The following is a 14,344-nucleotide window of genomic DNA, read 5'->3' on the forward strand; positions in this document are numbered from 1 at the left end:
GAGTATACCAGGTGGCACCCGAGTCTGCGATCCAGTCCTGACCGACTGGAGGAGTCAGGGCCCATGGTGCCGAAGGAGCGTGCCAAGGCAGTCGGGTCCCATCCGACAGGCCCAGGCGAGGCCCCGGGAGGAGGAGCCCACGGCGACGCAAACTGAGGAGGAGCCCACGGCGACGCAAACTGAGCAGCTGGGACAGCGCCAGCGAGCATGGCGGCCGGTGGACGAGGCTCGCCTCCGGTGGCCTGGAAGGGCCACATAGAGATGCGCCCTGACCATGGGTGGGTAAAGGACGGCCAGGGAGAACCCTGTGGAGGCGTCGGTGTGCCCGCCGGTGTGCCCCCACCGCGCCCCCCACCACGTCCCCCACCACGGCGACGGCGGCCGCCACGGCCCCCCCCCCACCCCCGCTCGGCCCAGGAGGAGGAGGACCAAGAAGGGACGACGGTGGCGAAGCGGAGGGTCGTGGCGGTGGAGTCACAGCAAGCGCGGTCGAGGAAGACGCGGACCCCGGCGCAGGAAGGGACCCAGGCTGGATGCCCTGAGTAAGCTCCTCCATGACAAGATCATCCCGGACCTGGAGGAAGGTGGGGAAGGGTCGCTGCCGGGTGATCCAGGTGCGGAGGTGGGCGTAGCGGTCGCTGAGGCCGCGAAGAACGTTGAGAACCAAGATCCGGTCCTCCACGGCCCAGCCAAGGTCCCCGAGGGAGTCCGCCATGGTCTTCATCTTCCGGCAGAACTCACCAACGGAGAGGTCGCCCTGGACTAAGGTGCGGAAGCTCGCATCGAGACGAAGGGCCCGGGCTTCGGCGTTGCCCAGGAACTGGCCCTCGAGTGCCAGCCAGGCCCGGCGGGCGGTGGTGTCGGGGGTGCCGCGGACGAGATCGTGGAGGTCGAGGGAGATGGTCCCCAGGATCCACGACATGACGATGCTGTCGAGGCGAACCCACGCAGCTGTCCGGGCCGCAGGGATGGTGTCGGTGAGGACATGGTCGTCGAGGGCGTAGCGGCGGAGAATGAGCAGCACCATGTCCCGCCATCGGGCATAGGAAGGCGACTCAGGGTCGAGGACGACGGGGACCAAGCTCTTGATGTTCTGAACACCCCCGGCCTGGTAGTGGAGCTGCGCGACGAGGGGGTCGGCCGGGTCGGTCCAGGCCCATCACAGGCGGACGGGGAGCACCGGAGCCGGAGGAGGTGGCAGTGCTGTCGTGGGACATCGGGTGGGCGAGGAACTGCTCCGCCTCGGCGATCTGACGGGCCAAGACATCGGCCGCATCCCGCTCCCGCTCCCAGGCCAGGGCTGCCGCGCGCAGGCGAGCTTGGCCCTCGGCAGCAGCAGCCCGGGCAGCTACAAGGGCCGCAGCGAGAGTGACCTCCGGAGTGCCGCCGGTGTGTAGGGGCAGAGGTGGTGGTGCGGGGAAGGGGAGGCGAGCATGCACCCCCCCTGGTGCCCACGGGTATATCACCAGGAGGAGCATGCCCTCCCGGTGGAAGGACCCCCACGTCCTGCACATGGTGGTGGTGAAGGGCAGCTCCTCCCGGTGGAAGAGCCCCCACGTCCTGCACGTGGTGGTGGTGAAGGGCGGCGGCGGCGGCGGCGGCGTCCCCGCCCGCACGCCCGCGCGGTGAGCCGCGGCGGGATCCGCCTCGGCGGGATCCCCGCCCGCACGCTCGCCCGCGCCCGCACGGCGAGCCGCAGCGGCGGCGGGATCCGCGCCGTCCGCCACCCCGGTGGCGGCGGCGGCAGAAGCTGCCCCGACGGCCGCCAGGGCCGCGGCCGCAGGAGGCCGGCCGGCGGTCGCAACCTGGGCCCACGATGGAGGAAGAGAGGGGAAGGAGGAGCGGGGAGGGGGAAGGGGGTCGCCGGCCATGGTGCCGGCCGGCGGCGGCGGCGGCGGCGGCCGGTCACCAGGAACAGGAAACCCTAACTGATACCATATTAGAAGGTAATAGATAGATTATTGGGCTAACCCTAGAGGGTAGCTATATAGATGTCTTACATGGGCCTATTGGGCCATAATACACACAATACACCAACAGTGGATCATAGCTAGGATTGTTCATTACACTCTTTTTGAAAATAAAATGTGGTGTGCCCTAGACCAATTTCCAAAAAAAAACTGAGCAATTTATGTACATGACTTTAAAAAAACCTATCTTTGGGACTTTAAAAAAATTCTTGTCTGTACAAAGAGTGCAGACAATTGTTTGTAAAAGTCATGGAAATGTTGTGTGCCCGAGACAAATTTCCCAATTGCTAGAACGTTGATTAGTAACTTGATTGTTTCAGTTGGTACTGGAGCCATTTGATAACGAACTCTCCAGGAAAGTGAATGAGGTGGTGAATGAAATAAGGCGTCAGAGATGCTCTTACCTGAGGTACTGTACACCTGACTCAAATATGTTGACCATACAAACAAATGATTCCAACACTTACATTCCGAAATTGCTTCTTCCAGATTGAGACTATGCAAAAAGGGTGACCCATCTGGTTAGTCTCATGATTTTCTTATTCTTGGTTACCTTTTCTGTGTTTCTATCCTAACAGGACAATGTTAAACTGCAGGAGATTTCTTCCGATCACTATTAGTGGAGGACAAGGCACCGGGCGGTGTTTCCTATGTCGAGTTTCTTGTACATGTTCACAGGCAAATCCAAAACAAGATGACCTGAGGTGAACCCCACCTCATTGTTGTAACAATTTGGTTGGTAGGAATCCAGAACAAAATTGATTTCTGCATGAGGATAAAACAGAAATGAATGAACCTGGGACTCTCCAATCAGTGCAACCTAATTCACACCTGGAGAGTCATCGCAGAATCGACAGGATTCTGCAACCACTTACAACATCGGTTTTGGTGTAGGCGATATATGTTTCTGTACAGAGACGAGTGAACTTTCGTGTGCTCAATTTTGAAAGTATTTATTCTAGTGAACAGCGGCTGTATTTTGTCAAGAGGAAGCTTATAGAGGTTGGGCAATAATGTAAGTTTAGCCATGGGAGTCATATGGTTGTAAATGCACTAAGTAATTATTTGCAAGTGACATGTGAATATCATGGTTAACATTCTTTTATGGTCACAGGTAAACGTATGTTGTTTACAAGCAGGCTCTAAACTGAGATTCTGCTATTGTTAGAATTCTTACATGGAGTCGAAAATTATGACTTTCTTACAAGGCTCTAGACCTTAGCACTGGTACTAACTGAAAGTTCACCCGTTGACGTTGAGCTGACATTTGTCTGAATTCTTGTCGATACAAGTTACAGATATTTAACTTCGTGCATATTTTGCATACATTACATTCTTTATACAGCGTGTCGAAGTTCATTATGCTGTAAAAATGGCCATAAAAGAACATGCAAAAGGACAGCACGTTGAGATCAATGCCTCATTCTCAGTTAAATTGAACTCCATGAGTCTATCCTAACAATAACTCATGAAAAAAAACAACTAATTGTTTCCCATGAATTTTAAATTCAAACTTCAGGTCACCTACAATGAGATCGCTAATTAGCATGGCACGCTATTAGCAAGGTTGAACCCAAAAGGAAAAAAAAACCAGCATTGAATGTAACCCTCATTGCTGAAATTGAACCAAGAAACACTTTTCCGATGGATGACCCACGATGGATAGACACTAATGGCCCGTTTGTTTCAGCTTCTGCTTTTCGAAAGCTGGTTTGTGTGGGCTGATTTGATTTTGCTCACCGGATTGTGTTTGTGGAGATGGTACTCCATGAGGGTGCGTGAACATGTAAATGATGATTGACACTAATACACTATGGCCTTGTTCTCCAATGCATATGGGCTGGGGCATTGGCCTTCCTCTTCTTTGAAGGAATACAATGTTCAATACAGATAATACCCCTCGAAGCAGCATTCAAAAGCAAGCAAAAGCTCCTCCATACAATGATCTTCAATTATTTTCATCACATCTTAATTCTCGTCGAAACTTGCTGGAAAGTAGTTGCTTTGCTCCTTTCATGGAAAACATAGATCTTAGTAGAATACAACTATAACTAATGTTCCACAGTTGATCAGTATGCATTACATAGCTTCCTTGTTCCTGCCTGTACCATAATACCTATTGCTGTTTCAATCTTGTTATTTCTATGGAAATGACCTCTCTTAGTCTCTTATGTTCACATGATTAATTATCACATAAAAGTTTCTTCTCAAGTTTACTTACTTTCTGACAGGCTGGGTACTACTGTTCTGTTTGTGAATGTATTGGTCAAGATTCAGCCAAATTATCTGAATCATATAGAAGGAAACAAGCGCCTGTCCAGAAACAGGCTCCTTTGGTGGGCCCGAAAAGGTAATCTTGCTATCACAATGTTTCATGGATCATGGTTTGAGCATTTGACAAGCAACGCCCATGTCTATGAGGGCAACACTTGAACAGGTAAGACACCTGAGCCTGGTGTTGGATCTGCAACTAGCAGGTCACGTTCAAAACTTGGATATCCAAGCAACTATGCAGCTTCAGAAAAAGGTTAAGAGGCACTTAAGAACAGGAGGAACCCAAGCACCTTTACTGAACAGGTTGAGAAAGAAATAGATCATGGTGTGCTCTTCAAACGAAATCGTTCAGTGGAATAGCTCTGTAGGGAATAGGGAGCATAAAAGATACAAGCAGAATCATCTCCTTGCTATTTTTCAATGTTTTCAGATTTATATGAGAGAATACCTAAAGCTAACAAAGAATTATTTTGGACTGCATCTCGTATAGTCCAAAGTTTGGCCTACCTGCGAACCAAAATACAGATTTATTTTGGACTTAAAAGTCCAAGGAGGAAAACGTACGATTGGACTTTGGGCAATCCAAATCCATTCCCAAACTGCAGGTAAATACTTCAACAGAAGGCTCCAGAGAGAGAAAAAACATACATCCGCTACAATCAGGGATCTGGCCCGTTATGTCATTGTCGAAGCCGGCTAGATGATTTATGGGACTCCTTATCTTGCCCTACAGTGGGGATAGTCCGCAAGTTTGCTCGCTCTTCTACCATTGCTGTGCATACACATTATGATATCAATAAATGGAATAGATGAGACAAAGATAAGTATATGGTTTGTTCACGGTAAAAAAATACATTTTGCCTGCTGTCGAGCTATGTTCTGCATCTGTCCAATGCCAGCCTCCACTGCTTGAGCAACCTTGGCTGACTTGTTGACACCATCTGCTATCTCATGACTGCAAATGGATGTTCCATGATGATATATGCCTTTATAAGAAAATGGCTAGCAGCTATCATATAATGCCCATAGTTTGTGATTTCATTTATAAGGCATCTAACATCATTTCTGCAGTTACACTTAGGCTCAATGATTCTACGGACTAAAAGCACATCAATGTCATATGTAGTCTATGCAGACACCACGGATTGCTGTTCAAAGATATGAACTGGAAATTCAGGTCCCGTCACATTTTTCAATGTCCGGAATATAAAATAGCAGCAATTTAGAATAACTGTGTTGCAGAGTCTGTTGGGTCCTTTAACAGCTCCCGTGAAAGGATCTGCCCATGTTCACAAGGAATACTATACTGAACCCAGACATTCAGCTAATTTATGCAATAACTAATTCCCATTTTATGCCCTTACCTCAAGTCACTAAGTTCAAGGGTGAGGTCACTGATTTCCATGCCAGAGAGCCTTACAGCGGCCATGGTACTTGGTAACTCCTCTAGAGCTGCGTCAGCCAGCATAGAAAATGAATTCGTGGCTCTCCTCATAGCCTGATGAATAAATTGAATCTCAAAGTTCCATCAGATGAATTTATACTATGTGACTGTGGGATATCAGTGTGAATCTTTTACAGCAACCAATTAAATATTACAACAGGGTGAAACCAATGGCATGACTGTTGCACTTCCCCGCCTTTTCTCAACCTTTCATACCACTACCTCTTATTTGAACTCCAGGAATGAACTCCTCAACTTTTTAGCTACTGTTTGAATAGGCAGCTAGCCATGAAATCAAATAGAAAACAACTTTCCAACAGCAACAGGCATCATGAGAAATAAACATAACTGCTTTCTCGAATCCTTTTTTTGGTGGTGGGGGCGTTAGTGAATAATGACTACAAAATCCACGAATTGTGACTGCTACTTTTTACTGTTCCTTTTAGCGTCTTCTCTGCTTTATTTGTTCTTTAAAATTCAATCAAGTTTGAATGCTTGATCATGAAAAGCAATATCCCGTCCCTCAATTGGTATTGTCTCAGAGAAGTCTAACACTTAAATGAGGGATTATCTTCTTTAGGGGTAACATACCGGTTGCAGTTGTGATCCTTGCTGCAATGTAAAGAAATAGAGAGGAGTGGCAAGAGTAGTGCCATGACGAAGGGAGACAAATTATCATGGAGATCGCAAGCAATTACATTTAGCGACACGCTGTGCAATGTCTAGTTTTAGGCCTTGTAGCCCTTGGCTTGTTGATTTTTTCATATTTGGCTCATTATTCAGCCTAGTGTTTGAGATTTTGTGACAAACTGGCATGAGCAGATACGTCATATCTTTATCCTTAAATGCAGAGGATTGGATGCCAATACCGATATCCTTGCCATGCCAACCCCCCCCCCCCCCCCCCCAATATATATATATATATATATATATATATATATATATATATATATATATATATATATATTGAGAATCTATGACCACTTATTAGACTGACTTCAACTGGTAGGCTCTCAGTTGGCACAATGTGTAGACATTTGTCTAGTATAAAAGAGATAGAAGTCATGCAACTTATTAACATTGATCTTCATAACCAAAGAGAAGCCACATCATTAAAAAGTCCCATTGGAAGATGCAATTGTAGCATTGGCATTTTGACAAGCATTAAAAATTAATCAATTACTCCAATAACTAAAGCGAGGATCATAGTAACACCTTAATTCAGCATGATTGACTTAGTTCCTCATAATTTCAACTGAACTGATAAGGTTGACAAAATCTTAAATTCCTCAGTACTTTATTTAGTCCTGCAACATTTATAGGATTTAATTTGAGAAATAAATTCCCACCAAGTTTGGCTCAAATCTTAAGATATTTTATTTTTGCTATTCTAAAACTTAAGGCTCTATGCTAAATTGACACACCAATATCAATAAATATTGCAATCAGTGATTAAACAAAAAACAATACAATTCCAACATTCGGGGACCAATCCATTTCCCATGAAACCAAATCCGTATCAAGAATGATGGGGCCATGGTAACAAAGCTGTTCCCCCAATAAACATTACCAACTACTAAGACTAACAAGCAACACAACACAACCACAGTGCTAAACTTCTGGCTTGCTAGGATAGGCCGAGCAAGACTTACCAGCATGGTCGGAATCGCCACGACCACCATTCCCGTGAACGCCACGCACGTCTGCACCGCACAAACCAACTGCAGTCCATCAGCTCAGCATTGTTCCGCATGAACCAGACCCGAGAAATCAAATCAAGAACCACAGATTTGTTCCAGAGATTGGCGCGGCGTCTCACCGTGACAGCGACAGCGGCCAGGAGAAAGAACACCGGGTCGCCGCCCGGTGCCGCGCGGGCCACGCGCAAGCGTGCTGGGAGGGGAAGACTGAAGTTCGTGCCCACGCTCGATACGTACTCCCCATCCCCGCGCTCCAGCTGCTCCTTCGCCTCGGCGCCTTCATCTACCACGGCTCCGTCCGCCTCCGCGTCCTCGCGGTGGGTGCCGGAGACGCGTTTCCTGGGGAGAGGAGGAGCGGGAGACGGTGACGGCGGTGGGCGCCATGAGGCAAAGGGAGGGCGCCCGCGGCGGAGGCGGCGGGAAGCGGGTGGCGCGGGGAGGGAGAGGGAAACTGGAAGGAGAGGACAGGGAGACAGCCGAGGGCGGACACAGTGGTTGGCGGCTGCCATGGGGGAGGGTGGCGCGGCGGCCGCGAGCCCTCAATACAGTGGGTGTGGACACGTAGGACAGCAGTATCATGTGTGCCTTCTTAATATATTATTATATTAGGTCAACTGTGTCTATCTTCTAACGTTCTTATACATCAAAATTATAACAAAGTTAAAGTTAGCCACACGTGATAAAAACTATCAATCAAATCTCCTCTTACTCTTCCACGTGGGCCAAACCTATCATCCATAACCTCCAACTCTTCTTCCACCTCCAACTTTCAGACATCTCTCTTCGAGCTCAAGCTTTTTCCCTCCACTCATGCCGGCCATCAATGCTACCACCACGTTAATCCCTTTTTCACGATCGTGCCTTCGTATGTTTTCATTAAGACGAAGAGAATTACAACGATGCAACTAGTGGCAAGTGATCCAAAGTGAACAAAAGGCAGAAAGAATAAGAAAGAAACCCCTACGCAGCCCTAAAAACCTAACTAGATGACCAAATGCAACTGAGCCTGCAAAAACAAACATCATCAACATCCTACAAATATTAGTGGTGGCAAAGCATCCATCCATAAAAAAAGAACATCCAGTATAACCGCGGTGAAAAGTATCCGCCTAAAGTAATCCACCATTGACAACAATAGTAGTAAAGCATCTACTTCGAACAATCCACAAATTAAACAAGCACAACAACGGCCCACAAATTAAACAAGCACAACAACGGCGGCAAATCATTTGCCAGAGACGAGACACATGACGCCAACAAAGCATCCACTAGAGCGACGCATAAGAACGACGGCAAAGCATTTGCCAAACCTATTGACATAGGTAAAATCGGTGTGAATAGTACCAATCATAGGATGATACGATACGCACAACAAGAATCTTTATTGCGATGGTGAAGAATCTTCATAGTTTTGCTCTTTATCTTCATGTATCTTTGTCCTGACTTCTTCTAAGATGTCTTGCATCTTGTACATTGCCTTTTCATCTTGTTTGAGGTCTTGACCTTATTTGACGTGTTTGATCACCCAAGTCCATCACCTTGCATCCATATGACTAACTCCTTGTATAGTAGCAAATGTCCTTAGTCTCATAAGTTAGCGTTGCTATATAATCACCAAAATCACCAATGGCCTATGCTAGGTCTATTTTCCTTACACGTTGTAGTTCTTGAAGATCAGATCTATTGAACCATCAAGGTACGTCAATACATGATACCGTAAAGATTCACTTTACTTCAAAAATTTTGTTCTACTTATTTGCCAAAGTTCCCCTTAGTGCCCTATTGAAGATGTATCCTTTGGTGCCTATGATGCAGCTCTTCCTTTTTTATTTCTATGAGTGATAGATCTTGCCAGCTTTTACAAAGAAAAATTGATGCTTTTCTTAACTTCACATGACATATTGCTAGTATTTTGAGCAATGCTAGGAACCATGGGGATGTTGGGGGGGGGGGGTTGTTAGCAAGACTTAGGCGCATAAGGTGAGGTAGGATAATAGGATGGGAATAGCTAAGGGCCTATTCAGTTTGGTCAACAATAAGAGGATTGAAAGAATGAAGGGGTTTAAATCCCTACTGACTTGTTGGGGGATCTAATCCCCCATGATCCAGTTCTAATTAAGTGGATTAACCAAATAAGCAGTAAAGGAGAATAGGAGATAGTTGGATGTGGAAAAGAATCATGATCCACGAATGGTACTAGGAGGTGTGATATAAACTTTGACGAACAAGATAAGGGACTAATATGTCCTAGGTGATCTTGATCCATTGTACATGCACCGCATGGATTCTTGGAGGCTTCTGTCATGCACGGTTTTAAGGTGAAACCAAGCGCACCCTTTATACATGCCCATGATCAAATTTTCATGCATAAAGTGACTTCATTAGTGAATATCACAACATATATCATTACAAGTGTGCAATATTTACATAATGACCAAATGGTCTAAACAAAAAATTACACATCATTGTTCTAATCGTAGAGTAGGGCTCCATCTTCCATAGAAGCATCGATCAGGGGCACGCCAGCCTAGAACTCTAGGTCTTCATGATCCAGCTTCTTCTTGTTGTTTCTACCCTAACAAAGTCTGAAGCAAGTGTAAGTGCACTTATGATTGCCACTTAGCAAGTGGGAGGGAAAACATGACATGAAGGCTTGAATAAGGAGAGGCTTTATTTAATGGACTGCAAAGCTCAACTTTTAGTTGGTCATATTTTAATTAAGAACCCAGAGATATTATGGTTATAAGCTTCCTAAAACCAAAAAAGGCATAGGTCACCCACTTGTCCTGAACCTAAGGTTAAACTATTCATCAGCCAGCACAAAACGCAAACCACAGACACCACTTCTGTGATTCACCCAAACCAAACTAACCATGTAAGGGTCCAAGCCACTCTTGATCGTGAGCATGGTTGTCATGATAGTTTTACACTCTGCAGAGGAGTACAACTTTACCCACAAGTTGTGATTCCTGTTTTCCACGGGTAGTTAGCCCCATATCACATTTTCGAGATGTGTGGCTAGGTTTCACTATGAGGCCTTTGTTGTAGGGTCTCTCAACAGCATGTAGGCCTGCTATAGGTTTCCTTAGCCTAATGTGTGGTCATTCCGAAGACATGCCACACCACCATGAAGCCCCTTTTGCCCATGTGATCCTTTCCACCTCCCCTAGCCCATACGATATGAGAGAACACCTAATATAATCAGCCAAGACCAGAGCCATATAGTTCTCGTGGCTGTACAGGTAATCCTAGGTGGTCACTCCATAGACAGGTCCTTTACTGATGACTAAGGCAAGTCTACCACAAACCAGCAAGCCTACACCCAACAAGTAAAGCACTGCCAGGAACAAATCAATCGGTATGCCAACTTGCTGCCAACTTGCGTCATCATCATCATCATCAAACCACTTGCCCGAGCCCCTAAGGTTCCATGTTACTATAAAAGAGATTACCATCCCACATGTTGCATATTTCATTAGTCATAATTAATTAACAACCACCAACCCATGTTGAGCAAGCTAAGCAAGAATCTACCCATAAAAAGGTTACATCTACAAGGTATCAAGGAATGATCATGAAAAGTTCTAGTAAACTTCCTATAAGGGTTCCCATCAATTTGACATCTAATCCAAGCAATTGTAAATAACAGGTGACAATTGAGTGATATAAACAAATAGGCGCAAAATTCAATGATCAAGGAGCACTTGCCTCAAAACTCAAGGTTCCTACTTGCTTCAATCCTCAGCGCAAACAATTCCAACTAAAACAATACAATAATACAACTAAGAGAAATACACCAGGCAATAAAATCATTTTGAAAAGTGGACAACTAGCTTACTTGAGCTACTGCGAATGCAAGGGTGCAAGAACCAACTAAAAAGAAGCTACCGTTGAAAAGGTACATCTATCAGAGGGTTTATATTATCAAAGGAAGCAAAAGGCTAGATGCTGCATCTATGGGAAACATATGTAAAAGGAATTTCATAGAAATACCACAGGTTGGAATTACTTCAAATTAGATTTGAATTTTAATACTCGATATAGACTTGGTCATGTTTTATTTATAAAAGTTATGTAGCATTTATACCATTTAAACCTTTACTTTTTAGAAATAAAAGCTTATATGGGACAACTACTCGAATTACTTCATGACGTGTTGCACTAAAACATATTACAATTAAAATATATTTATGTTGATATTAACCAAGTTAACATTGGTTTACAAAAGGCCGAGGTTTAAACTAACCAAATTTTATTTGGGAAATACATTGAATTAGGCTTAATTAAGTTAATATTAAATTTAATTTTTAGAAACCTGTAATATAGAAAACGTCGCTTCTTACATGTAGCCTAGGTCGAGGCGGACCTAACATAACTTGACGGATCAAGATGGAGTTGAATCAAACAAATGGCATGGCAACTTTTGTCGGTCGGTCAACGATTGGAGTTGGAAAGGCATGGATTACGGAATGGAAAGACATGGCTAGCCACTACTAGAAAAAGTGCCTCTTGTACCGGTTCCCAACCCCCCTCTAGTACCGGTTGCACAACCGGTCCTGGCAAATCGATACTAGAAGGGGGCTCCTAGAGGGTGTTAAAAAATTAAAAAAAAAAGAAAAATCCCCCCAACCCCTCGTCGGCCCCCCTCCATCCCCGCTAGCCCCTCCACCCCCGCCGCCCCTCCCCGCCGGCCCCCTCCACCCCTACCTCCTCCTCTCACCAGCCCCCTACTCCTCTTCCCCATCCTCCGCCTCCTCCGCCCGCCAGCCCCCTCCTTCTCCTCCTCCTCCTCCTCCTCCTGCCGCTCCTCCGCCTCCACCGCCCACCTCCTCCACCTCCCATCCGCCTCTGCCACTGTGGCTCCGCCACGCCATCACTTCACCGTCCCGCCACCGCGCCCCGATGGCCACTGCCGATGCTCCTCACTGTTGGTGAGGGGCGAGCAGAGGGGGGAGGGGAGGGGAGGCAGAGGGGAGGTGAGGCACAAGGAGGAAGAGGAAGGGATAGAGTAAGCGAATGAGGGAGCGGAATAGATGAGGATGAGGGAGGGAGGGAGAGAGAGAGAGAGAGAGAGAGAGAGAGAAGATAGCAGGAGAACTGGATGAGGGAGCAGAGTGGCATGTGCGTAGAGATAAGTGTGTGTGGGAGGGGTCGGCGCGTGCGTGGAATCATGTGAAAAAACTACGTGTGTGGAGTGGAGACCCTCTAGTACCGGATGGAGTCACCCTCTAGTACTGGTTGGAGCCCCCATCCGGTACTAGAGGGCCTCCGAGGGTTCCCAAACTTGGATCCGGTACTAGTGCTACCATTAATACCGGGTCTAAAGATAACTGGTACAAACCCTCGGGACGAGAGGTCATTTTTCTAGTAGTGAGCTTTTATGCAAGGTATTGCTCTCTTGTTGTAGAATGCGATAAGGCAAGAATATTGTGGGTGATGAGAACAGCTAGAACATGATGAGGGTGTAGCGATCCGCAAAATAAGGCTGACAGAGGTGCTGGACCACTGGTGGAAAAGTGAGCATTAGTCCCAGTTGGAGAGACGCATAGATCTTCAAAATCCAACCGGGATTAATCTTTCAAGACTAAATGCCCCCCTCTTTAGTCCCGGGTATGTCTTTAATCTTTAAAAGTTAAAAGAAATAAAAAAATGGGCTACCCCTGCCGTCCTGCCTGCTCCCGCCGCTGGCCCTTTAGCTCCACCTCGACCACCGCACCACCTCCTTGATCTCACCTGCCAGGTCTGAGTTCACCGGCGCCGCATCGGGAGCCGTGCTAGCTTGCCCACCGGAGGCCAGCCCGCGCCGGCCGTCCAACCGCACACCTGGAAGAAAGGGAGAGGAGGAGGATAAGGAAGAAGAGTGCTGCCTGCGTGAGATAAAAGAGAAAGGGAGAGGAGAAGATAAGGTGGAGAGAGAGAGAGAGAGGGGGCTGCATGGAAAGGGGCATTTTAGTCCCGGTTGGTGTTTTCAACCAAGACTAAACGCCCCACTAGAATCCCTTGTCCCACTAGATGCTACAACCGGGACTAAAGGGGGCTCTTTAGTCCCGGTTTATATTATCAACCGGGACTAAAGCTTCCATCGTCGGTGGTAGTGCCCCCTTTAGCCCCGGTTTATATTATCAACCGGGACTAAAGTTCCCGTCGTCGGTGGTGGTCATTTGACGCAGGACTAAAGGCCCTTTAGTCACGGGTCCAAAAATGACCGGGACTAAGAATGCTCGTCTCTGCTCTACTAGTGGACGCATTTCTCGAGTGCTGGTCGTTTCTATGGAGATACAGGGCATTCATTTTTCAGGTATGTTGTATAGGAACACATCATCATGAGAAAAGAAAGATATACTGAGATAGCGAAGGAATCAGTGGAGGATGTGGATACAATTTTGGGTGCACATGCTGAATGTGGCAAAGTACAGCAGCAAGAACCTTGACCAAGAAGGATGGGGTTCTGAAGCTCCTACGGCCAAGATACTTCATGGACTCGTGTGCAACTACCATATGTACACACACGCCAAAGGGCGCGTCTATGCACCAATAGGTTTGAAGAGGAACGTGGTTGAGACACTGATACATGCCGCATGCACAAGGCAGCAGGACAGCGATATTGTGATCACCATGATGGCTTCCTCTTCATTGTTCTTCATGGTAATCTGTCCTGTGGGGTTGCTAAGGAACATGAGGGATACATGCTGACCAAAGGGCACGTCATTTTGAGCTCTGGTTCGCCAGGAAACATGAAAGCAAGACGGGTTTGCACGGCTCTGTAAAGTGCTGGGACAACAAGCATGGCGAGAATGAATTCTCCAGAACAGTGGCTCCTATGTCCGATCCATCTTGCAGGGCCATGTGAAAGTATAAGAGGCAGGTGCTGGTCAAGGGGTTCATCGATTGGAGCGCTAGATCATCAGCAACGCGAGTGCCAATGGGTGGCACTGCTGCTAGGACAGCAGGAGCAG

General features: G+C 47.0%; 3 protein-coding genes across 4 annotated transcripts in view; 1 reads left to right on the forward strand and 2 right to left on the reverse strand.

Moving 5' to 3' along the window:
• LOC101776179 (protein transport protein Sec24-like CEF) overlaps window positions 1-3,174 on the forward strand; it is a 20,102-nt gene extending 16,928 nt beyond the window's left edge. Inside the window, exons 22-24 of the mRNA XM_004962498.3 lie at window positions 2,291-2,379; window positions 2,460-2,491; window positions 2,567-3,174. Of these exons, the coding sequence (XP_004962555.1) occupies window positions 2,291-2,379; window positions 2,460-2,491; window positions 2,567-2,673 (228 nt within the window). The 3' untranslated portion in view covers window positions 2,674-3,174. The remainder of the gene's footprint in view (window positions 1-2,290; window positions 2,380-2,459; window positions 2,492-2,566) is intronic.
• A 1,374-nt stretch (window positions 3,175-4,548) lies between these two features.
• On the reverse strand, window positions 4,549-7,944 carry LOC101775507. Of its 2 annotated transcripts, none has more exons than XM_004962497.2 (5): window positions 7,508-7,944; window positions 7,341-7,391; window positions 5,609-5,742; window positions 5,099-5,199; window positions 4,549-5,016 (listed from the first exon to the last, which is right to left on the reverse strand). In XM_004962497.2, the coding sequence occupies exons 1-5, from the start codon at window positions 7,895-7,897 to the stop codon at window positions 4,925-4,927; spliced, it is 768 nt and encodes a 255-aa protein (XP_004962554.1). In that variant the 5' UTR covers window positions 7,898-7,944; the 3' UTR covers window positions 4,549-4,924. The 2 variants fall into 2 exon arrangements, with proteins under 2 accessions (XP_004962554.1, XP_004962553.1); XM_004962496.2 differs by having other exon boundaries at window positions 7,341-7,409.
• Window positions 7,945-11,109: 3,165 nt separating this feature from the next.
• Window positions 11,110-14,344, reverse strand: part of LOC111256596 — a 3,846-nt gene continuing 611 nt past the window's right edge. The window contains exon 2 of the mRNA XM_022824773.1: window positions 11,110-11,148. Coding sequence (XP_022680508.1) covers window positions 11,123-11,148 — 26 coding nt within the window. The 3' untranslated portion in view covers window positions 11,110-11,122. The remainder of the gene's footprint in view (window positions 11,149-14,344) is intronic.

Source organism: Setaria italica, chromosome III (genome assembly GCF_000263155.2).
Source record: "Setaria italica strain Yugu1 chromosome III, Setaria_italica_v2.0, whole genome shotgun sequence".
NCBI classification, from domain to species: Eukaryota; Viridiplantae; Streptophyta; class Magnoliopsida; order Poales; family Poaceae; genus Setaria; species Setaria italica.

What these genes read in the sequence shown, in the direction of transcription:
- LOC101775507 (XM_004962496.2), bottom strand. Translation starts at nt 7,897, where the DNA reads ATGGCAGCCGCCAACCACTGTGTCCGCCCTCGGCTGTCTCCCTGTCCT. An exon ending in TGGCGATTCCGACCATGCTG is followed by an intron (nt 5,743 to 7,340) that starts GTAAGTCTTGCT and finishes TTTATTCATCAG; the next exon opens with GCTATGAGGAGAGCCACGAA. An exon ending in CTTGAACTTAGTGACTTGAG is followed by an intron (nt 5,200 to 5,608) that starts GTAAGGGCATAA and finishes ATCCATTTGCAG; the next exon opens with TCATGAGATAGCAGATGGTG.